Raw genomic sequence first — 25,015 nt, forward strand, 5'->3', positions numbered from 1 at the left:
CAGTCTTAAATCCAAAAGTACTGAAAGTCCCTGCTTGCACAAGAGAGCAGCTCAGAAACAGCTTTAAAACAGTAAATGTTGTACATTGGAGCGCCCTCTTGTGTACTCTATAGGTAAGTGCACAGGACTGAAGACCCTGAATTGTGCCTTGTGTTTTTATGGTGATATTACTTACAGTATTGTCTGTGCAGGGTGTGTGTGTGTGTTCATACAATTCCCTCACTGCCTTTCCTATTGTTGTGAATAGATACTGTGCATCATACATTATTAATTCTTGTTACGTGTTATCGTATACATCAGTTCAGTAGCACATTTATTAGCTGTGAATTAACGAACAAACAATAACGTAATGTACAACTACCTAATGTACACGTCTCATTTTGAAGTATTTATTGATTCAGGCAGAAAAAGCTGTATTTTGCGCCAAGATTAAAAAAGATTTTAGTACCATGTAATTGTATGGGCTGTTTCAGAAAGATTGTGTAGCTGTTGTAATTATTGTTTTTGGCTTGTGGGAACTACTACAGATTCTGATGCAACACTAATCACTTTCAAATAGTTTATAGGCGTAACAAACAGAGTAAAGGTGCAGACGTGAGACATTCTGACCAGCTTTTGGAAGGTTTTTAGAGGCAGAGCAAAAGGGAAAAAGGAAAATGTATTTGATACCAATTCCTTGTGAGTTCAGATGACATAAGCTTTGTTTACTGCCAGTTCCATGCATTTGGAGAGCTATACTAAGTTCAGTTCAGGTTCGTGTGCAATATCTTAAAGGGAATTTCACCCTTTTTGAATTAAGGGCTCATTCAAACACTTATCTGAGTGTTTATCTGGTACCTCAGACATTTTTTTTAATCTGTCTCTCAGATTTTTTAGTTTTTGTCATTTTCATCAAAAAAATATAAAACTCTTCTGCAGTGACCTAAAACTGCACATATTAACTGTGCCTTTCACGGATGTAGCCAGCACAAGAATATTCATATTATATGTCAACTGGTTGATAATGTTTTTATTTGTTCTTGCAGGAGGAGACTATATTTTTCACATCTGGTCTTTAAGCTACTTTTTTCAGTCAATGAAAGTTACAAATGTATGTACTATATAAGTTTGAATATGTAAACAACCACCATGACAACAAGAAGAAGATAAATAATGCTCTACTGAAATCAGAAAAATGTAATCGACTGTTTTATGACGTTTCCTGGAAGAGGGCTAGATGTTCATTCCCGCTATACTTTAAACAAAACGAAAACTTCTTTTTAAATGAAATATGGTCATTTCTGCTGCAAAATGATTTGCATTATAAATTTTGTATACTGTTAGTGCACCATTTGGTATTAAATTTGAAGTGTTTTGTTTGTTAAAAAAAAACAAAACAAAACAGAAAAAAACAGAAAAACAAGCAAATGTCTTTGATCTCAGGTTAGCTACACATCTATCTGGTAAGACTGTGAAAGGGTTTACATTCACTGGCTTGTGTTAGCATTATCTGATACTGATCATTTTAATGTACATCACAAATAACAGAACCCTTCATCTCATTCGTCTTTTGGATAAAGGATAGGACTTGTTTAGGCCAAAGTCTTACATAATTAAATGACATATTCCATAAGCCTTTTGGATAACTGTTTGATTGCAGGAAGTCAGACATTGCCAACAGTGGGTTTTCATGTCACAGTTAACAGTTAAACTTAAAAAATATATAAAATATGCAAAGTGTCATAAAGGGTTTGCTTTTGATTGGTAGTTTCCAAAAAGGTTAAAATGTTTGTGTTTGTTGAAATTCAGCCGATGGAACTGTTGGCATTTTTTCCCCTGCAAATAATTTTATCATAAAAATTTGTACTGATAGTTGATAGTTGAATTCTGTTTACTTTTTTAAGGACATTTAATAAGCTGTTGTAGTATTAGCCTGTTGAAAGGCTTTTGTTCCAGAATGAGAAACAGTTTTTTTTTTCATCACACTCTGTCTGAAGGTATGATTTTAATGATTATATTTAAAGGAGACTTTTTTTTCATCTGTATAAAATATGGAAATGTATATCAAACAAGATTAGTACATAATTTTCAAAATTATCCTACGTTTTTCATTCTCTATTGTTTTATGTATTATGTTGAAGAATATAATATCAGTATAAAAAAATACCAGTTATATTATTCAAATGCATATGTTTATCAAAGAATATATGTATGACTGTGTTTGTGTGTGTGTGTGTATTTTGAAGGAGGTTTCATCTGTCAAAAATGTTATTCACAAAAGTATCACTAACACTAACCCCCTGATACTGACCTACTGTGGGTTGTGTCAATCTAATGAATGGTTTCTAGCAGTAGTAATGGAAACTAGCCTTACAATCAATAAGTGACCTTTGATTTGTCAGGAGTGTACTGTGACTGCTTTTTATGTATTGACTGAAAAGTTCCATGTTAAACTATGTAACGACTTCGTAATGAAGAATATTTGATCCTAACAGAAGATGTTGCATGTGCATGTGTGTTTTGGGCCTTTTTTTTGAGAATTTTGTATTTACACTTGGAAATATTTGGCATAAAACTGGAGTCGTTTTCAACTGAATCACAGTTTTTGTCTTTTTTCTATGCATCTCTAATGTTTTCTTGTATTCTGTATTAAAGGATGTTTTAAATGGCAGTCAGGACACTTTTGAAAGATAAAGCTGAAGAATGAGCTATGGCCTACCTTTAGGAGCCCGAAGAAAACACAAAAACTTAAAAATGTGACAAGCTTTTGTTCCACATCCGTGATTTAAAGCCATTTGCCTATAGTTATCAGTGCAGAATACTTACTTCATCATATCTTCTGTGTGTCGTATGACATGGCGGAAAATGTGATTTCCATTTGAAGTAGTCAGCGAATAGCGCAAGGTGTGGAGAATGCTCACTTCATAAGACACAGTTTTTACTTGCTTATAGCGTGTCACATGTTAGTCTTACTAACCCAGTGAGAGAGCTTATAAAATAGTACCTTGGTTAATTGTTGAGTTTGTATCAGGGCTTCAAACCAGAATTTTATTTCAGTCGGTTCGTTCTGAGCAGAATCGGTATTTTAACGTTTCCGGTTTTGCGTTCCACCTTGAAATTAAATGAAATACCGGTTGATAACGTTCCATGCAAGGCTGTGTGACATGACAATATGTATCTTTCGGACAGAAAGATACCACTATAAAAATGTCTATTGATAGATGTTTTACTCTATAGCCTCTATCGCTATTGTCACAAAACATTACAACCACGCACTGCGCAACTAAGCGCTGTACAATCGGTCCGCGGGCCGAAATCTACTGCGGCTTCCCGGCCATGAGAAACTATGTCATTTTAACGACGCAGTTAACAAGCTTGCTTATAAACTATGTGGGGCACATCATGTTTAGCCAAACTGGAGCTAGGTAGCTATTTCCAACATTAGTAGTCTGTCTATCAAACACTGATGAAGCTGATGTCGAAGACAAACATTTTTTAAGATGTATAGCATAATATTTACCTCTTCTGGTTGCAAATAGGGAAACCACACCACATTTCACTTTCACGCTATATCACCGACTGCCACCGGTAAATTTATATCCGCTATCCGAAGGCGATAGTGACGCTCAGAGGAAGACAGCGAAGTAAACTCCGCGCCAACGTTATTGCAAGCAAAAAATATTTGATTTGTTGCAATAAATAAAAGAACGAAAAAAATAACGTTATTAACCGGTTACCATTATTTCAAATAAACGTTTCTGTTCCCGAATATTAAAAATATAAAGTTTCTGGTTTTGTTTTTGTTCCTAGCGACATATCGATTGTTTCTGGTTTTCGTTTTCGGTTCTTGAACCGGTTAAAAGCCTTGGTGTGTGTACAAATTCATTCTAGATGAATCAAATTCCACAGAACCCCGTGGAACAATTATCACTGTTAAAATCTGTGCCCATATTCATGTGAGAAACACCTTTACAGATTTGATTCATTTCTTAAAAGTGTGTGGTTGCTTACAGATGTGAGTAACTCAGAACAGACGCAACTGATCAGTTAACACAGAAATATTTCATGGTTTGATGGAAAAGGGGTGTGTGTGTGTGTGTGTGTGTTGGGGGGGAGGGGCACGACACCCAGATTTCAGTTAGTTGTCACTCAGGAGACCACACACACAGTGAATTTTAAGATGTGAGTTGTCGCTTGGTTTCTTAGTGCAGTAATGGACAGATAGTGAAATAGTTATTTTATTGGTGGTTTGGCCTTTGAGTACAGGGTGAACTCTTTCTGCCATCATTGGAAGCGCACATCTGGTACCAAATCACTCCGCACTCTTTCATCCAGACCACTTCAGCTGATGATATGATGAATCACACCAGGGTCATTAACATGTAAAAACATTTCCTCAAGAGGACAGCAATAACAGATGTTTGTGAATAGCTATTAAGACAAATTAAAATAAGAACTGACCCACAGAAAACATTTTAACATCTATATTGTGTATTTGTCATTGTTTTATGTAGGCTGGTATGCAAAATCTCAAAGAGTAAATTCAGTTTCAGTGATATGGTCTTTTTTTTTTTTACACTACTGGAGACAATGTATAAATATCAAATATCAAAACAAAGCAAGTTCATGTAAATGTTTTTATTGGAGATATGGCTGTGGTCCATCCTACAGTAGTCTTGTCAGGATAAACCCTGAGACAACGTTGAAATTCACAGAGACACCCACCCTCTGCCCATGAGTTTTTCACAGTAATCTCATAATCAAAACACATTTTCTCATGAGGTAAGCATTTTAAAAAGACATGTCAACAGCTGGACGTATTGCTACGATACACACTGGCTCACCACGTCCATGTCCATCATCACCACAAATGTTTCCAAACCTTGCCGGATTTTCCAGAACAGCAAAGTGCCACGCAATAACACAACAAAGAAAAGCTTTTCTCTCAGTCTATGAAATGTAAATAGGAGGTTCCATCCACTCAAGCCTGAACTCAGACACTGTCAGGGAGTGTGTGTGTATGTGAGAGAGAGAGAACTGCTGCTGCTGTGGACGTGTGCACTATTTCAGTTCGCCACAGTCCGTGACAGTGATTCTCTTAGCCGTACGTCCTGAGCGTGACCCCAGTGCTTCCACTTTCTTTATCACGTCCATCCCTTCCTTCACACTGCCGAACACCACATGTCTACCATCCAGCCTGACAGACAAACGTGGACAAGGATGAATGTTAATGTGTTTGCCCGTCGTACTATACATAACACACACTTAAGTTCATGTGTCTACAAACACACACACACACACACAGGTTCATGTGTCTGCAAAAACACAAACACACATACATACCGCTACACTTAGGTTCATATGTCTGCAAAAACACCCCAACATGTATGCTCGCACTGAGAGAGAGGGTACATACATGTGTACACACATCCTCACACTTGTGCGCACACTCACACACAAGCTAAAGTAACTTGTACTTTAAAACGTACCACTCTGTTTTAACAGTGCAGATGAAGAACTGGGAACCGTTGGTGTTGGGCCCAGCATTGGCCATTGACAGGATTCCTAAACACACAGTCACACAGCATGGCTACAAATTACTTTTTTTTTTTTTTTTTCAAATTACTTAAAAATATAAAAAGGAAAACAACTTAAGTTTCCTAATGAAAGATGATGCCCAACAGTCAGCGTTATTTAAATTTGCGTAAAAATCTGTGGGACAAAAAAAAAACCCAAACCCCAGGCAACCATAGCAGCAGAGTCAAAGAGTTCCAACCTTGGTTACATAACACAAGGACTCTGTCTGCTTTCATAATGGTCCATGATTACAGACAGGAAAGCACAGAAAAAACTCATGAGGGGGATAAATACGCTTTAAACAGAGTCATATGAGAACTAACCAAAGTTTTTCCTCTTAAACCCATTCCCTGTGGTGATGTTAAAAAGTAGGTCATGAAAATTAATCCCAAATTCAACGTTTCATCTTAATGTTTGATACAACATCTCCATCTAGTGGTCCTAAAGGGGAGCAGCATACACTACACAGATCTTCATTTACCATAACAAATCGAAAACATTTTCAACATGTTTCAAAAATCAGAATCTCTAGTAATTCTCTTTAAATCAATATAACTACACAGAAGAATGATAAAACAAGCTCCAGGTATCTAAACAAAGAAAGAAGGGAGGTGGGTGTTGTTACCAGGTCCTGTGTGCTTCAGTTTGAAGTTCTCATCAGGGAACCTGGGTCCATAAATCGATTTTCCCCCAGTGCCATTGTGGTTGGTGAAGTCTCCACCCTGCATTCCAATGAGAGGGAAATATGTCTTTATGAAAGTGAACTGTGAACTCAGCACAAACACACTAATTGAATGAAGGCATGTCTAGCCCTGTTCTTATTTCCATGGAGCTGAAATAGACTGTCAGACAGTCTACCTGGCACATGAACTGTGGGATCACCCGGTGGAAGGTAGATCCTTTGTAGCCGAAGCCATGCTCTCCAGTGCACAGGGCCCTGAAGTTTTCTAAGGAGACACGGAGAAGAGGAGAACACAGCTGGGCATCAGAACAATGCATACAATCCTCTGTCCAAATGATTTCCCAGGGCCTGTGTGTGTTTCCATTAAGTGAACGAGGGAATCTGAAGAAACTGAGTGTACAAGGACTGCTCCTATTACGACTTTACACGTAATCATGAAAAACGCTCTATTCATATAGTAAGTCCATGTTGTAAGATCACTCCTCTGTCTCTACACATCAGCAAGTTACTCAAACAAAGCAGCTCGCGCCCTACCTGCTGTTTTTGGAACCACGTCGGCGTTGAGCTTGCAGAAAAACGAGAACAGAGAATGATGTTATCTAACATGCACCAACCGAAAGAACAGACAGTCCGCTCGCAAAAGTCATGCAAAAGTCTAAGCAAAGGGCGACGGTATTATCACAGTTTAATTAAAAGTCCGTAAAGATTTCTGGTTGTCACAGAAATTTGTCTTCATAACGAACACCACTTGTACATTCAGTGAAGTACTAGCAGGTTAGCTAAAGCAACTGGTTACACGCTTGTCAAGCCGCGTATCGTGGATCAAAGTTCATTGCTGCTCTCACCTCGAAGGTTACTCTTCCTAACGGCTGGTTGTCTGCAGCAATGTCAAAATATACGACGGGGTTGTTGTTGGCTTGAGGTCCAGTGACAAACATTCGAGCGGCGGTAAACGCCAAAGAACAAACCTTAACACGATTACTGAGGAATAACATTGTTACACCGCTAATTTGCAGTACGCCGTAATTCAAGTAACGCAAACCCCGACCTCACTGGCACAGGAAGTTCATCGGCAGCACTCGGAAGAAGTAGCTTTCTGTAGTCTGTCACTACAGTCTTCCCCCATTTTGGTTGGCATTCGTCACATGTTACCATTCAGTGTTAAGAGCTGGTTGGGAAAAATACTGATTATATAATGGTGACGTCAATGCAAGTGCAGTAAGTGAATGAACAGATTAAGTTATAGCTGCATGCATGATAAATGAAGAGCTGATGTACTTAATAGCTGCAGATTTGGTCAATAGACAACGTTTAATGATAAAGACACATTTCATAATATTTCCTAAAAATTTTCAGTTAAAATGATACTTGCCTCGGTGAACTAGAAACAACGACGATTACTGTTGAAATTTGCTTTATATTCTGTGGTGTAAGCGTTGTGTTTCACTCAAATCGACAGTAACCTTTTAGGTTTTCGTTTGAAGTTCTGTATTGATTAAATCAGATTTGTTTGTTTGTTTATTTATTTATTTATTGTTTGTTACTTCCACCCCTCATTACCAGCGTTGACACAGTGATCTGAGCATGAATGGGCATTTAGAGAAATTAAGAGTAATTCACATAAATTACATCTTCTCAATCCCAGATTATTTTTATTTCACTTTATCTTCTCTTACCGTTTGAAATGTTATTAGTTGGTGATACACAGTAGAAACTGACAGCAGGTGGTTCTGAATTTAAAGAACAGGACAACTCAGACAAATTTTTTCACTTTTGTAAATTAATACAACTTTTTGAAAAAGATTTCATTTTGATTGCCGTATAGGGGTGAATAAAACAAAATGATTTTGACAGAATAAACAAATAGACTAGTTGCTTGACATGGTTGATGAATTGCACGTTATTATAAAATCATGAATTAGTGGCTTTTACCCTAAACGCACCCGAAAAATGACATGACCACGCTCTGTTGAACAGATATGATCTGAATACATATTTATTACATAAATATTAGGTTGTCACATCATCTACCCACATACAGATCTGCAAGACTAGAAATCACAATTGTCATCTTTACTTTCTGACCAGTTCTTAAAAGGTGACACGATTGTACATACAATGTACAAAACAGAAAGAGACAATGGCTGTTTTTATTTTAAATCATGAATCACCTTAGAGTCTGTTGCCTAATATTCATATCAGATCATGATTTTATAAAAATGTGTACAAACTATGAATTTGGTGACAATCTTTCAGATACCTTTCACTCCCTCTCAGGTACTGTCAAATAATTTCTTTATAATTTTATACATTTTTTAAAAAATGTTTCTGTAGCACCGTAAGATTTATGCCGGCGAAGAACAAGTCCGTTATAGTTTAAATGTTACATGTTGATAAAAGACAACCCCCTCCCCCCAACAAATTCTTCTGGTCATGTTGCATACAAGGATCCAATCGCAAGAGTTCTTCCACAAACGCAAATCAACAAATTTCTCTTTCGGTGTTCAGTCAATTCTGATAGAGGGCTTGCAAGCTTTTTTCTTCTTCTTTTTTTATTGTTATTTGAAAGGAAACAATGCACATTCCCAGGGAAGATGAATACATGTCCGTTAACAAATCTTTAAACTCATGTACATATATACAGGCTATGTTTGGGTGTTTACCTGCTCCGGCCCTGTTGGGTCCTATAGCCATAAAGTACACTAACACTACTATCCTTTTCACGATTATGTTCTCCTGCACAAACACCATTCTCTTGGAATGTCTGTGCAACTACAGAATCTAGGGTCCACTGTGTTATTAAAAAAAATAGCCCCAAAAGAGTATGCAATGATATATTCCAAAGCAGGATTTTATATTCAGATAAAATTATTCTAATAACATGACAGTGCATTTTCGACACATAATTTGTTTCATGGAAATTATAGAAAAAAATGACTGTTTGTTTGATTGATTAGATATATCAGTAATGGTAATCTATCACTTGAATATGTTTCAGTCTTTCTGAGACAAAAAAACAGTCTGCAGATCTCTGAAATGTGACCAATTTTGAAAAAAAAGAAAAAAAAGACTTTTCCATGTTTTAGTCAGTTCATGGCTTACAAACTTTTAAAATGAAATGACAATTCTACACATACATATTTTTTTAAAGAAATGAAAACCAATATAAAATAATTTACCAAAAGAAAGAAAGAAAACACCAACAGAAAAACATGAAACAATATTTAAAATGGGATACAAATTTAAATGTTCCTTAGCTTTTACAAAAGCTGTACTCTTTCCATAACAAAAATAAAAACAACATCATATATATTTATTCAATGTAAGGCTGTGATATACTTTCCAAAGTATCACTTGTACATATTGACATATAACAATAATTTGGATATTCACACGGTTCTCCACAATCAATAACAGTACTGATATTCGAGGCAAGAGGACCAAATTCATAATTTAGGTAGAATATTGCTTAATCCGATTTGTAAAATATTTAACACAGTTTACTAGGCCAAAACACCTTCCTTTGCAATTTAGACTTTTATAACTCTGTGAGCAAATGGCAAGAAGCCTTACAGTAACTAGCTTATTAAGAGACAAGAGGGTTTGGTTACGTTTACTTGTCGTTAGACCTTGTCAGTAGACTGACGCGAGATGAATGTGTGGTAGCTATATGAGCACACTAAAGCTTCCACTGACGGCTAATGGACGTTTAGAGTGAGATATTTAGGTCTGACGCTTTGATCACGCGTGTGACATCAGGATACAACCTTTTACATACGTGCATAAAGGGCATCCGTAAGAACGAGCGACACATGAACAACCGGAATATGAAAAGGACAAAAAAACGAACACAAAGACAATACAAAAATATTCACAGAGATATTTACAATAGCTATTCTTTTTTCTTCTTCAAAAATAATAATAATAACAGTAATAATAATATTATTAATAATAACAACAATAATAATACATTTGCATACGAAACCGCACGCTACTTATATAGTGTACTTGAAAGACAAGACGGCAAGATGTGAGCCTCGGTATTTCAGATATCGGGACAGACAAATTCAAAGGTTGTGTTCTTAATCTGAATCTTAATCTCTCCCTTCCAATTTAACCTCAACCCCTTTTCCAGAATCGTCCCTAACAAAATATACACATACCCCCCAAATACGCCTTCCAAACTTTGGTGATAGGAAGCAGTTTCCCAGTGGTAGTGAAATGGTAAGTATTTTGGAGTGAAGAATAGGACTGGTAGTCTATTATGAACGAAAAATGAATGACAGTTTTGACATGGGTCTGTGTGTAGCAAGTACAGGAGAAAAATCTATAGTTTGATTAGCAAAAACTTGGGACAAAATAAGGGGGAAACAACAACAATAACAACAACAACAACAATAACAACAACAAAAAAATCAGCATAGCTCTTTTATCTTGGAATATCACTAGACAGGGGGATTAAGATTGGCACACATGCATGTCCTGTGTAAGACTTGATTTACATAGCTCATTAAAGAGAGATTATGATTTATTATTCCTAATCTGAATATGAACGACAAGAAGCCCATGCATGAAAAGACCCACAGGCCTGCAGACACATTCATTCAAGAAAAAAAAAAATCCACATTCCATTTTTCTCTCATTCCGTTCAATTCCATTTTTTTCTTTTCATTGCATTTCATTTCATTTCATTTTTGGTCAGGGTGGATATGGGAGGGGGGGGGGTCAATTTAGTGTTGAATACATTAAGTTTATATCAAACATGGTCACAAATTTCCATCACATTTCCCCTCTTTTCATTCATTCACTTTACCAAGGTGATTCTTTTTCCCTGCTAAAAACCAGTGAGGTTTGGCCTGACATCGTTCGTTTCCCCAGCCTAAATTAAAAACACGATAATATGAAAAGACTATGAAAAAAAATCCCTTATCAACATCCATGCATTTTTAGATTGGACGGAAATCTGTGAAACTTCTTTGAACGCACACAAACCGTTTTTGTTTTTGTTTTTTTTGACAAGTAACTGGTTAAAAAGTACGTTTCCATCTGTGTTAGTGACTGTGTTGTGAGAGGTGTTCCCTTTAAGGTGATTCTGATTGTATTACCGTAATCTCTTGTGCTTTTCAATACTGCTCAGATGCTGATAAAAAAACAGTGCTATTGGTCTTTCTGGAGAAGTGCCTGTGGTTTGGGCCGTCAGAGATTGGAACATCAACACAGAATGGGATTACAGACGCCGGCCAGATTGGACAGGTTTTTTTTTCTTTTTCCCTTTTTTTTTTTTTTGTTTGTTTGTTGTTATTTCTTATCAAAATGAAACAAAACAGAGTAGAAAAATGCTACTACACATTTCCTAATGTCCACATGTGTTTTTGTGCGACTTGTAAAACAAAACCGAATATAGCTGCACACTTTTCTTTTTTTCATTTTTGAATCACTACACGACCACCAGGGTGAAGGCAGAGTGTGTGTGTGTGTGTGTGTGTGTATGTGTGTGTGTTGCCCAGAAGGTTCAGTCAAAGCCAGCGCTGGTTTTTTTTTAAATCTGTACAAGAGGAAGAAGAGAGAGGGAGTGCATCTTTGTGTTTGTCAAGTACTGAAAAAAAAAGTCTCAGGTTGTGAGGGTCAGACCTCCATGGGTCCAGTGCTCCTCCTCCAGCACCTCTCCCCCACCTCCTCCTCAGTTGTTCTCAAAGAGGGAGAGAAGGTCGTCGTTGCTATTGCTGGGCAGATCCGGGGGATCCAGGTAGGACAACAGGTCATCGGGGTTTGCTAACTCTGGAATAAGCTGAGAGAGAAAGAAAAACATTTTATTTTGTTTATTTATTTGCAAATGTTTCCTCAGCGAGTCCAAAAGTCAAGAATATATTATGAACAATTAATAAAGATCCATATACACGCACCAACATCAGTAAAGATCCGTATACCCACACACCAATTGAAAAGAACACTCTATCTATCTATCTATCTCTCTATCTATCTATCTATCTATCTATCTATCTATCTATCTATCTATCTATCTACCTGTCTGTCTGTCTGTCTATCTGTCTGTCTATCTGTCTAGTCAGGTGTTGAGATACGTTAACAGTTAAACTCACATCCAGGGAAGGCTCGGGCATGTCCGATGCTCCTTGTCCCCCGGCCTGGCCGTCTAAGCTGGTGGAGGGGTTGAAGGGTAGATCTGTGTGCAGGTGGCTGTTGGGAGTGGCTTGTTGCTGTTGCAGCTGTGGAGGCTGCTGTTGCTGGGGTGGGGTTGGTCTAGCAGGCTGCTGTGATTGGCTGCCATGATGCAATGGCTGTCCTGATTGGTTGCCTGGGTTAGGAGGCCCATGTAAGCTGTGCTGCAAGGGGTTATGGGACTGGTCAGTGTTGACATGATGAGGTACCTGAGAGACATGGAAAAAACCTCCTCAGACCTTCTGCTCAACACAATGAAGGACTGGAAACATACGACCTATCCCTTCGCTTAGAAAATAAAATAAGTATAATGGTATACTACAGCACACAAAGTTAAGTAACATATACCAAAAAAACAGTACAGTTTTGTGGAAGCTGGTGTTGACTTACTGTGTCAGGCATGTTGTGAGAGAGGGGTTTGTCGGGGGTCAGGAGGTTATTAGGCATGCCCGGCGGGTGGGACAACTGGGGGCCATGCATAAAGTCATTCATGGAGGCTCCGCCCGAGTTAGCATGGGGAAAATCAAAGTTTCCATGACCCTGGTAGTTGTTGCCTAGGAAGAGAATCAAAGTTGTAACTGTAGGCGTGAGAAGCAACATAGAAAAACTTGCAATGAGGAGGCTACACTGAAAACTATTAGCAATAACATGTAAAAGAGCAACAGATTATGAAAAAATATTTCATCAGGCAGTTCAGACATCTTACACTGCCATAGTTACTCCATCATATCTATGGAATGCTCCATATTCATTTGACCAGATGTCACTTAGATATGAATATTTTAGATATTTGGTATATTCTTAATGATAAAATCCTCATATAACAATGAGTACATATGCAATAACTGAAAAACTATTTGAAACGCACATCTAGAGGGGAGAGAGCAGACAGGGCAGTACCTTGGTTGCTGTATTCATTGTTGCTGGCGCCTTGCTGGGAGGGGAGGTTTGGGTAGGGGGAGGGTCCAGGCCCTAACTGGGCGATCATCTCCATCACGTTGGGCATGATCATTTGACTGGGACTCATGGTTTTAAATCTCTTTGCCAGTGGCCCGTCTGGGTCCTCCTTAATATGGAGCTCTGATTTGATTGGTACAGGTCTCCAACTACACGTCGGATCAATGGTCACCTCCTCAAACTCTGAGCTGAGAGAAGAAGATAAAAAAAAACACTTGTAGAGTCAGTCCCAGATAATGCAGATGTCCATCAGTGTCTCTGAGGGAGAGACAAAAAGGGAAACATTAAAAAATATGAACTGGTAGTGGGTTGTTATTGGCCGACTTACTTTTGAATGGCATTCAAAATACCCCACATGTACTGGTCAACTTCCAATCCCTCTAATAACGCTGTTTTACTGAGGAGAGAGAGAGAGAGAGAGAGAAGAGAGAGAGAGTGAGAGAGAGAGTAAAGTATAAATAAGTGGAAACAGGCAGAGGGCTATTCATAAAGGAATATGACAAAAATCATTTTTACATACTTGCATACTGGACATCGCCACGTTCCTCGTTCACAGTTCAGTTGTAAATATGATTCCAAATCAAAGCACTGTAAATATAACACCATATATGGTCAGCGTCTTGGTAAATAAACAAAATATTACATTTATTTATTTACTTATTTTTCCTTTCTTTACTTCAAAAAGAACTATGTCTGTGTTTGTATGGTTGTATAAGTTCTCCAGATAATGCACTGATGTCTTAATAGTTCCATATTTCCCCTTACTGTGATTAGGCTATAGAGTTGACTTCTCATTGTTACAGTAATTGATTATGTTAGTGGTTAGTTCATTTGCAGTCAGTAATTGAATATTAATTAATAGTTTATAACTGATTGTGTTTCTGATGAGATGATGTGGCTGAGGAAACTCTGGGCAACGGCAGAGCCCTGACCTGGACATGTTTACAGTCGTGACCCCGCGCTGGGAGCTGGATCCGGCGGAAGGTGATGGGACATTTGAGAGAAACTTTAATGGCTGTCTGCTCCACTCCATCCTCACTGTTCAGAGTGGCATTCCCAGAGGACGCTGCCACACTGCTGAAATTCCTCTTCACTGTAGGACAGAGAGAGAGAGAGAGAGAGAGAGAGAGAGAGAGAGAGAGAGAGATGGTGAGGTGAAGAGGTGGAGGAGGAAAAGAAATAAAGTAAGGATAACATAGGTCAAAAAAGGAGGCAAAAAAGGAGGCCGCTGGAGAAATGATAAAGGAAAGAAAACAGCGCTGGAGCTTAAAGCAGGAGGACTGATCCATATGAAGTGACCTATAAAAAGATGAAAAGAGTGGGGCATGGAGACCCCAGAGGGGGAGAGAAAAAGAAGATGACCCGCGTAGAGGAGAAGAAGAAGTATGAGATGAAAGAGCGCACCTTTGGTGATGCAGTGCTCTGCTGGCAGCAGCCTCTTCTTCAGCAGGCCCTGAAGAACAGAGCGCACAGACGGCCTGTGCACCAGCTGTAGCACAAACAGATGTGACTGCGCAGGAGAAGACAGAGAGAGAGAGAGAGAGAGAGAGAGAGAGAGACATCAAGCATTATATTAATCAAACACTGACCTAAAAGTGAGTCATACATTGCTATGTCAACACCACATCATGAATGTGAAATGACGAATAAGCTGCCGTTAGCATCTCAAAGTGTTGTTTAGGAAAACAACTTCAGTAACTTTACAGTTTTATGTTATCACCACAAGCTCTCAATCAGCTACTAACGCAGAAAAAAGGAGTTTTATGTCTGATCCAAACACCAGTGTCTCTTCATTGCAATAATTTATCTGTGGCATAGCTGACAACATCTTTGATAGTTTCTGGCATTTTCCAGTATGACCAAGACTGCCTCTTTAAAGGCCACAAAAGTGAGACTTACAAGCATCTTGTGGACGGATGTTTTATTGACTGAAGTGTAAAGTGACTGCTCTCTGAGGTGTGTGTGTGGGTGTGTGTGTGTACTCACGCAGCAGCAGGCCGTGACAGTAATTTGAATGGTGTTCCTCCCCGGCTGACAGACGTGTTTCAGGTGAAGGGGCTTGTGGGATGTCTTATTGTCTCCTCTCTCAATGGTGAGGGGCGTGGCATTGACGCTGACCTGCACTGAGGCTGGCCAATTAGTGCTCATCTGCCTGTCTTCATGGTGATAGCATTTAAACTGGAGCTCCAGATCAGACCTGCCAATCAGAAGAGGACACAATGCCCATTACACCTAAACCCTGGACTCTTAGGGACCACCCTCCAACAACAACCACACAAATATATGAAAATATTGTCAAATAATACTAAAAACTATAATAAATATCTTCTCATGATGACACGCTCATATTCAAGATGCAATATGAACATATACTAGTTTGTCAGCCTCATTTAGTGGCTGAACTACAATATCTTCACATGGGTGAATAAAATGGAAAATGAAAAACATGAAACACTTTTTTAAACAGAGCTCTTTGGCTAAGACTGAACTCCACACGTCAGGTAATTCGACCACCTCTGACTCAGTGAGTTTGGTAGCCATGTCAGGGGGGGTCTGACCCTACCTCCACATGAGGGTCTGGTGGACGGAGGGCCGTAAGTGGAAGACGTGGTTGCTGACGGCCAGGTTATGCTCCAGCCGGAAGGGTTCCAGGACCACCCCGTCCCTCACAGGGAAGGTCAGCCGCAGCTCCTCATTAGGGTTACCTGTCACACACACACACACACACACACACACACACACACACAGGGGGTGAGGACATGGCTCACTATCAGCAAGGAGTTGCTGAGTAATGTTTTGATTTTAAGAGCTGTGACGGCTGACATGTTGTGTGGACACTATGAGTAATCAGACGACACGAGGACACAGACGTCAGACAAGCCTGTGAGAGGCTCTTTACCGTCAGTTTGAGAGTCATTCAGGAGCTCTGGAGTAGGACTGTGTGTCAAACTCACAGTCATTCAGGACACACGCTTACGCAGTTAACACCAAAACAGTCCGTACAGACAAAAATCCCAGTAGACAATTTGATGGAAGAATCGTGAAATGTCAGAATCGAAAACCAATAAAGTGCACATCAAAAAAAAAATATTTTTGCTAAGTGGTTTGGTTATACGCAGAACCACAGAGACTGTGATGGCCATTCTAATATGCTCCAGTTCACATCAACTACATTTAATATATGTATTTTTAGATAATAGTATTTTATATCATTTTATTTCATATGATAAATTTGATCTTATGTGATATTTTATATTATATTTAAAATAACATAAAGAACTGTATGATTTCTAATGGTTCTGAGCTAGACTAATGAGACTTCTTTAGGCAAAAAGCATTAATTTAAACAAACAAATAAACAAACAAATAAACAAACAGGAATTCCTCCAGTCAGGCTTGTCTCTGGAGACTTTGGAATGAATTTAATCCGACATACCTGGAGGTGGAGGAAGAGCAGTCATGTTTGGCTTGATGTCTGGTGGAAAGGGCGGTTTGACATCCTGGTTTGGGGACAGATATGGTGGAATACTACTTCCTGGGGTCATAGGTGGTGTGGGGTTGCCAGGCACAGGAGAGTGGGGGTAGTTACCAACCGGCCGGGGGGGCTGAAATAAAGTCAGTTATACAAATATAATTACATTTTATAGTATAAGGAAATTACAATACGCACAAACAACCCAGACAACAACTCAAAGATGCAAAGGAAATGTCAGCACGTACAAAACCCAACGCCACAAACCGAAAACTGTACAAAACGCACACATAAAGCAACATTTGGTAAGGGTCTTCCTAACTTATTTTGTGGCGTCTAAGCTCCAGCAGATACATACCCCATTCATATTGCCTTGGTTATACTGGAAGCCACCGCCAGAGAAGTTATTACTTTGCCCATTGAAAGGCTCCTGCTGGATAGACAGTATACGAGGCCTGTCGTGAGTTCATCCAATCAGAACAGCAGCTGCGAATGTGACACGTGCATTTAGACAACAGACACTTACCTTGTAGTACTGGCCCATGGGCGGGTACTGGCCAGGGTTCTGCTGGGTTGGCATTCTTGGACCAGGGTAGTTGGGAGAGGGAAGGGGTCTTGAGGCATTGGGGTTGGGGTACTGTCCCCCCTGCTGGTTGGGGAACTGGCCGTTTGGTCCATACTGCTGGCCTCCATAGGTAGGCTGCGGAGAAGAAAAGGACATGATGTGAGGTTCTAGAAGAATCTATCAATGCTATATAGTTTATATACAGTTTATTTATTTATTTGTAATATTTATTATTCTTTTATCGGAGGTTAATTCTATCAAATAGCCTAAACGTTTAATCGATTCCCACTGGGAATGCTGAGTTGGGGGCTTTATTGGCAGTTTGTGAGTGTAGGAGTTCCACTCACCTCCCCTGGATAGGACCTTTTCATGCCCTGCATGGGCATGGACTGAGGCCTGGGGCCAGGGTAACCCTGCTGGGGCATCCGCTGTCCGTGGGGCCCAAACGGACCCATCCCCTGGGCCCGGGGCTGGTTCATACCCATGGGGCCAGTCATGTTGGGCGCGTTCATGCCCCCGCCCATGTTGCCTGGGTTCATGTTTCCCGGGAGGGCAGGTGGACCCCTTGGGCCTTGGTTCATGAACTGGCCTCCATACGGCTGGTTTGGTCCCATCTGGAAAGAGGAACACATCTGTAAGAGAGAAGGCAAGGCCAGGTTAGCCCTGGTGAGGCATGCTGGGAATGACTGGTACCGCCCTGAGTGAGGGACTCCATCCCTGTGACTCGAACGCTGGGAGCAAAACGCTCACTAAATTAACTATGTTTACCAATAAATCAGCTAAATATTACAGGAACTACCAGTAACTAATTAACAACCATTATATATGTGATCGTCATTTTTATTCAATTTTTATGCAAATAAACAAAAGCAGCCAGATAGTGATGGTGTGGTGTAAATGTTCATTATCGTAATTACATTTCCTTAAAAGATTTATCTAATTAACAGCATTAATACAATTTATGTAAATTTTAAAGAATGTGTAAACATCTATTTTACTAAAATGAATATCAAAGCACAGAAACTTGGAAAAGAAAAGGCAATACTAAAACCAACGTTGTGTATATGTTTGTATACTAGATGGATAGGTCAGTGGGTCAAGTTAATGGGTCTTATAGAAGGCTTACCGGTCCATACTGGTTCATATCCTTGTTCTGGGTCTCCTGCAGGGCAGCCACTGTTGCCGTGGCGGTGGCAGTTGCCGTGGCAGCAGCCGCAGCAACAGCTGCGGCGGCGGCGGCAGCGGCTGGTTGGCTGAAATCGGAAGGGGGGCGGGATTGGGGAGGGATACCCATGCCGCCGGGCGTGTTTGGACCCCCGGGGTAACTGGTCGAGCCAAACAGAAACATACAGTAAATACACCATTACATTAAAATAAAACACAGACATACAGCAAATACACAGTTACAGGACCGTACAGGACTAATGACTCAACTGACTCAAATATTTGTTTTACTGAGCACACAGGCTCTTGTTCATGAACTGAAAGTAGGGTTGAATTCTTTGTATAAATGAGAGGTTAAAATTATGGTCTGTGAGGGCCAACGCTTAAGCACACTAGAAATTTAGTGAAGAAATGCTTCAGTGGGCGAGGCTTCCTTTCCCCATTCTAACCTACAGGGTTTAATGCACACGTTGAGAGTAAAGTCACATCCACTGAGTGGCTTATCAAAATATAGTGACCATGTATCAGACCACCAGAGAGAGAGTCCTCATTTGTCCGAGTTTAAACGTGAGTGTGATGGTAGTCACAATGAGGTCCATCAGGGACACTGACCTGTTCCCGTAGCCCCCTCCCCCGGGGTAGCTGGGCCGTCCATACACGCCTTGCTGCATATAGGGCTGGTTGGTATTCCCTTTGGATGCGAACTGCTGCTGCTGGCCGGGAAACTGGCCTGAGTTCATACCCGGGTTTCCTGCAGACATGCCTGGAGCCATGGGGTTACCACTGGGGTTCATATGGTTGTTGGCGTTGGCCATGGGGTTACCCAGCACCTGCCCGCAAAAACACAGAGCCCAGACAGTTCAGGGGATAAGAAAATGGTTCTGACTGATCTGTAAGAAGTGAACTCAAACATGCATGTATGTAATGGCTTTTGTTCAAAACTAAATGAAGAGTGTCTACACAGAATTTCAGTAAAAGAGGCACGATGATGCAGAAGTTTACTGTTTGTTCTGTCAACAGATTAATGATTTACTGTTACCAAGGCAACCAGCAACCACTATTTAGACAATTAGGGTTAATGTAAAAAAACATTACAAACATTAAAAATAAAGACAGTGTGAGAAGAAAGAATGAAAGAAAGGGAGAGAGAGAGAGAAAGAAAGAAAGGAAGCAGAAGAAAGGTGTAGAATGCACATAGTCTTACGACTGTGAACAGAGACAGTTATTTTCAGTTTGTAGCATGGGTTACAAAACCTTTAGGTTGGAAAAATTGAAAATAGGTTTTTACAGTGTAGAGTAATCATAGTCTACTAAATGACACAATTTAAGAGGTGACAGAAAAACATATGCATTATCCCCAAGCAGGAAAAGCAAATACCATTTAATCCCTGCCAAGACAGGCCGGACTACTATATGTGAGTGAGTGTGCGTGTCTGTATGTGCATGCGTGTGTGTGTGTGTCTGTGTCTCTGTGAGTGTGTCTATGTGCGTGTGCCTGTGTATATGCACATGCGTGTGAATTTGTGTGTGTGTCTGTGCATGTGTGTGTGTGTATGTGTCTTTACCTGACTCTGAGATGTGTTGGTCACACCCCAGACTGTCGTGACCACAGATAACGACCCAGGTGTTTGGTTAGTGTTTTGTTGCCATGGTACCGAGTCATAAGGGAAAGAACCATCACTATAGAGAGAGAGAGAACGTTCAAAATTAAAGAAGAAAAAAAAAAGTAAGATGAATATATTATATTACATCGTTCAACAGAAGTGGCACCCAACCCAGTTCTGGACACGTGTCAGTTAAACAGTGTTTCATAAACCAGGACACAGTCAGTCAGCTTAGAATACACAACCACCAGAGGGAAGTATGTGGATACTGAAAGATTCACATGCTTTTCTGAGTGTTGGGTTGGGAAACACCGGATTGCATGTGCTGGTTACCTGTGGCTTACAAACACTGGAGCTATTTTTGATGCAGCAAGAAAGTCACACTGGGCCAAGTAGGAAAACAGGCCTGATTTATGGTATATGCTGTGTGTATGAGATGTGTGTCGCTGTGTGTCTGAGTGTGTGGTCTGTGTGTTGTGAGCTGTATGCATGTTATATTTGTTGGAGTGTGAGTTTTCTGTGTGTGTGTGTGTGTGTGTGTGTGTGTGTGTGTGTGAGTTTGTGTGTTTGGTGTGCATCGGTGTGTGTATATGCGGAATGTGTGTATACTGACCCATGGGAGAGTGAAGGTTTCATAGAATTGATTGGTGGCTGCATGGGGACTTTGCCAGGTGCTTCACCCTGTCGGTTCTTCTGATGACGTAACAGGAGAAGACGGCCTAGCTCCTCACACCAAGACGATAGGAGAGCTGCACACACACACAGACACACACACAGACACAGAACCACATGCACACACGCATGCGTGCACGCATGCACACACACACGCACACACACACACACACACACACACACACACATTAACAGAATGAAAAAACACACATCTGAATATACATCAATAAGAGTCTAAGGTTTCCACATAAAGATTGTAGTGCTTGTCTCTGTGTGTCTCAACACACACACACACACACACACACACACACACACACACACACACACACACACACACACACACACAGAGGGACACACATACAGACACACACACAAACACACAGCACCACTACTTGTCTGGACAGACAAAAACAAAAGTCAGTCAGTTGTCCAGATACTCCAAATTGTTCTTAACTGACCAATAGACATATTGCAATACTCTCATTTGACCACTAGAGTTCACTCTGACCTTTCAGATGGAGTCTGAGTAAAGAATTCCTTTATCTGCAGAGTACCAATGTATTAACTAAACTGACCAACAGTAACATTCCCATTTACTCAGTGAGGGAAGATGGTGAGAGTCGGAGAGGGAGTGAGAGCAGGGAGAAGAGGTATATTGTCTGATAAATGGAAAAACAGAAAAAAACACACTTTTTCACTGTGAGGAAGGAGGAGATAAAAAGGCTACACAGATGTATCTCTGGCATGGCTGTGCCATGTACACATACAGGTACAACATACATCAAAATACATACACAGACTCACACATACAGACTCTCTCTCTCTCTCTCTCTCTCTCTCACACACACACACACACACACACACACACAGACAAATGTGCACACTCACCATAAAACTGACAGTGACACACGCGCGCGCACACACACACACACACACACACATACACACACACACACACATTAGAGCTCCTGAAGGTGGAACATCTTGGCCCAGAAGGCTGTTCTCGATTTCATTTGAACACTGAGCACAGCAGACTCCCTCCCAGAGAGGACAAGCAGCAGAATACAAAAGAACTGTACAGATGGTAGGAGTATTCCCCCTCCTTTTCTCTTTTCTCTCCCTCCACTTCCATCTCTCCCTCCTGGCTCTCTCTCCCTCTCTTTTTTCTCTCTCTCTCCCCCTAAATCCCTCTCTTTCTCTCTATCTTTAAAAAACAAATGAACACAGACAGTGAACCTAAACCTTTCATTCTCTGCGTTAGCATAACAGGTGCCAACACACAGACACAGACACAGACGCGCACACACACACACACACACACACACACACACACACACACACACACACACACACACACACATTCACATGCTGTGCTGCACTTCAGGGAACTGATTAGACTTGGATGAGGGAGACTGACTCCAGTTACACGACTGACCAGCTCTGTCTCGCATACCCTTCACTACAAAGATGAGAGATCTTTCCAGCCCCCATCAGAACTAATGGAAAGACCCCGTTGTTGCTCCACGCTGCGTCTGAGGGCTCTCCAGCCCTGATAAAACACTATCTGACTAATGGAGACTTCGCTCTTTTCTGTCTGGAGCCTGGAGCCAAGTACAGCTCAATTAGGACTGATATTTGTATGATGTGCTTCTGTCCAATGGGGAGTGTGTTACATACACAGACACAGACAATTACAAACAGACTCTGTAATCCTGTGTTTGACTGTGTGCTGCAATCTTTCTCTGTCTGTTGCATGGGCACACATATGGGCATGAATACACTCATGCACATGCACTCTCACTCTCACACACACACATGCACGCACGCACACACACACACACACACAGCAACACAAACATGGGGTGCCTTGGACAGTTTATCTGCTCAGTGTCCACAGGGTAGAACTCTGAATGATCAGCAAGCAGCACTACATCAACATTTCACACTCTCACAGCTCTGCACACTGCCCATGGAGACAGAGCCAACACTGCCAATGCACAGCACAGAGAGAGGGAGAGAGAGAGAGAGAGAGAGATAGAGAGAGAGAGAGAGAGAGAGAGAGAGAGAGAGAGAGAGAGAGAGAGAGAGAGAGAAATGCCAGTTCTGTGTGTGAATAACAACAGAGTGAGGCAGACAATTTCGGGGGAAATTGATTCCACCCTGTTCTACCATACACAACAGCCTATCCCCTCATTAAAACAGTGTTCCCTCCAGACACAGTCATCTCAGAGACACAGTCACAGCAAAGAGAAAGCCACCATAGTCACATTCACCTCAGGGACACAGTCACCAGAGACACAGTCACAGCAAAGAGAAAGCCATTGCAGACAAAGTCACCTCAGAGACATAGTTACCTTAGAGACAGTCATGTCAGAGACACAGCCATGTCAGAAACAGTCACCTCAGACACACAGTCATGTCAGAGAAACAGTCACCACAGACACACAGTCACCAGAGACACAGTCACAGCAAAGAGAAAGCCATTGTAGACACAGTCAGCTCAGAGACAGTCACGTCGAAGACACAGTCATGTCACCAGAGACACAGTCAGCTCAGGGACAGTCACGTCAGAGACACATCCACCATAGACAGTCATGTCAGAGACACAGTCATGTCAGAGATACAGTCAGTTCAGAGACAGTCACGTCAGAGAAAAAGTCAGCTCAGAAACACATCCACCATATACACAGTCATGTCAGAGACACAGTTATGTCACCAGAGAGGCAGTCAGCTCAGGGACAGTCAGATAGACAGACAGACAGATAGATAGATAGATAGATAGATAGATAGATAGATAGATAGATAGATAGATAGATAGATAGATAGACAGATAGACAGATAGAGTGTTCTTTTCTGTGTTAACTTGACATTCTCCAGCTGTGCATTGACAGAGTGTGTGATAGTTATAGATATAAATATTGCTAGTTGTTGTGTATGTGTGTGTGTGTTGAGAGCCAGAAGGGTTAAAGTATTCAGTGAATGTTCCTCGGAGACAGTACATCCAGATACACACACACACACACACACACACACACACTGTCTTTGTACACTGGCTGATTTTGCGTAGCAGCAGGTATGGCAGATGCTAAGGGATTCTGTTTTCCCTCTCTCTCACAATCTCTACCCCTACCCTCCTGTTCTTCTTTTTAACAGGCACCTGCTCCTTTATGGTCTCAGTCCACTGGACACACACACACACACACACACCCACACACCCTTGCTCTCACGGCAATAAACAGCTGACTTACCTGACTAAAAAACTCATGAATTTGTGGGGTTTTTTTGTTTGTTTGTTTTTTGTTTGTTTGTTCATTGAAGAAGGTGATATCAATCTTAGACCAGTAGGCTTCTGAGGACCTCTGGTCAGTGGTATAACATTAGTTATTTTAAAGCCAAAAGAACACAAAGAATCAGGACATGGTCGTCTGTACTGCTGTGTCAGAGGTATCCTGCAGGCCACATGTCATTCAAAACAACACTTACAGAGTACTTGTCTGTCAAGCCATCGCCATGGCAACTTACAGCACCTTAGCACAGCATTCTTCAAAATTCTCTTATTTGTTTAAGCAGTTTCTAGAGAGTCCTGTTCTTATGCAACCAGCACACAGAAAATTTATAAAGAAAAAAATTCCAACACCTCATATCCCCCTGACTACCGTACTTGCTGCAACACATCTTCCTCCACAAAAAAAAAAACAAAAAAAAGAAGTAGAAAACAGGATGGATATAGCAGCCCAGGCAGGAGCTCATAAATCAACCCGGCCTCGGTGGCATCTCTCTGGCAGGCACAGCCTTGGCACACATGCCCTCCTGCTTGGCATCAAAAGCCTCTTTGTCTTTAGCCAGATGCCACACATAATCTGTCTGTGCCAATTCGAGAATATAAGAAGTGTGATGGGTGTGGTTTGAGCCCTGTGTGTGTGTGTGTGTGCGTGTGCGTGTGTGTCGTCCACCACTATACCCTACACATGTTCTCTTGGCTTTTTCTCTCTCTCTCCTGAGTACATTGTTGTGTACTACACCATACAGCGTGTGATTTGTGATTTTGGCCAATGCTTAAGATTAGCTTGCATGGCTAATGAAGGCTAAACCTGCTACAGTCCGCACACTCAATCAATATCTACCCAATGTCAATATCAGTCAATCTATGTTATCCACCACTGTCC

The 25,015-nt window shown here is 40.8% G+C and overlaps 2 protein-coding genes across 4 annotated transcripts in view; both read right to left on the minus strand.

Moving 5' to 3' along the window:
• Positions 1–4,602: 4,602 nt before the first annotated feature.
• On the minus strand, positions 4,603–7,297 carry ppifb (peptidylprolyl isomerase Fb). Its single transcript, XM_030773649.1, has 6 exons — positions 7,084–7,297; positions 6,773–6,803; positions 6,415–6,503; positions 6,182–6,278; positions 5,469–5,544; positions 4,603–5,176 (listed from the first exon to the last, which is right to left on the minus strand). The coding sequence occupies exons 1-6, from the start codon at positions 7,231–7,233 to the stop codon at positions 5,041–5,043; spliced, it is 579 nt and encodes a 192-aa protein (XP_030629509.1). The 5' UTR covers positions 7,234–7,297; the 3' UTR covers positions 4,603–5,040.
• Positions 7,298–10,965: 3,668 nt separating this feature from the next.
• LOC115811928 (zinc finger MIZ domain-containing protein 1) overlaps positions 10,966–25,015 on the minus strand; it is a 106,465-nt gene continuing 92,415 nt past the window's right edge. Inside the window, exons 6-23 of one of the 3 annotated variants that reach the window (XM_030774349.1) lie at positions 20,791–20,926; positions 20,139–20,253; positions 19,186–19,403; positions 18,536–18,734; positions 17,757–18,023; positions 17,371–17,544; positions 17,203–17,277; positions 16,809–16,977; positions 15,936–16,077; positions 15,359–15,569; positions 14,777–14,882; positions 14,305–14,465; positions 13,893–13,960; positions 13,701–13,769; positions 13,316–13,560; positions 12,806–12,969; positions 12,337–12,624; positions 10,966–12,026 (exon numbers count right to left, since the gene is read on the minus strand). In XM_030774349.1, coding sequence (XP_030630209.1) covers positions 11,919–12,026; positions 12,337–12,624; positions 12,806–12,969; positions 13,316–13,560; positions 13,701–13,769; positions 13,893–13,960; positions 14,305–14,465; positions 14,777–14,882; positions 15,359–15,569; positions 15,936–16,077; positions 16,809–16,977; positions 17,203–17,277; positions 17,371–17,544; positions 17,757–18,023; positions 18,536–18,734; positions 19,186–19,403; positions 20,139–20,253; positions 20,791–20,926 — 2,915 coding nt within the window. In that variant the 3' untranslated portion in view covers positions 10,966–11,918. Of the gene's footprint in view, positions 12,027–12,336; positions 12,625–12,805; positions 12,970–13,315; positions 13,561–13,700; positions 13,770–13,892; positions 13,961–14,304; positions 14,466–14,776; positions 14,883–15,358; positions 15,570–15,935; positions 16,078–16,808; positions 16,978–17,202; positions 17,278–17,370; positions 17,545–17,756; positions 18,042–18,535; positions 18,735–19,185; positions 19,404–20,138; positions 20,254–20,790; positions 20,927–25,015 lie in introns of all 3 variants that reach the window. The other 2 variants (XM_030774348.1, XM_030774347.1) reach the window with 2 other exon arrangements.

The sequence above is a fragment of the Chanos chanos genome, chromosome 5 (genome assembly GCF_902362185.1).
Source record: "Chanos chanos chromosome 5, fChaCha1.1, whole genome shotgun sequence".
NCBI lineage: Eukaryota > Metazoa > Chordata > Actinopteri > Gonorynchiformes > Chanidae > Chanos > Chanos chanos.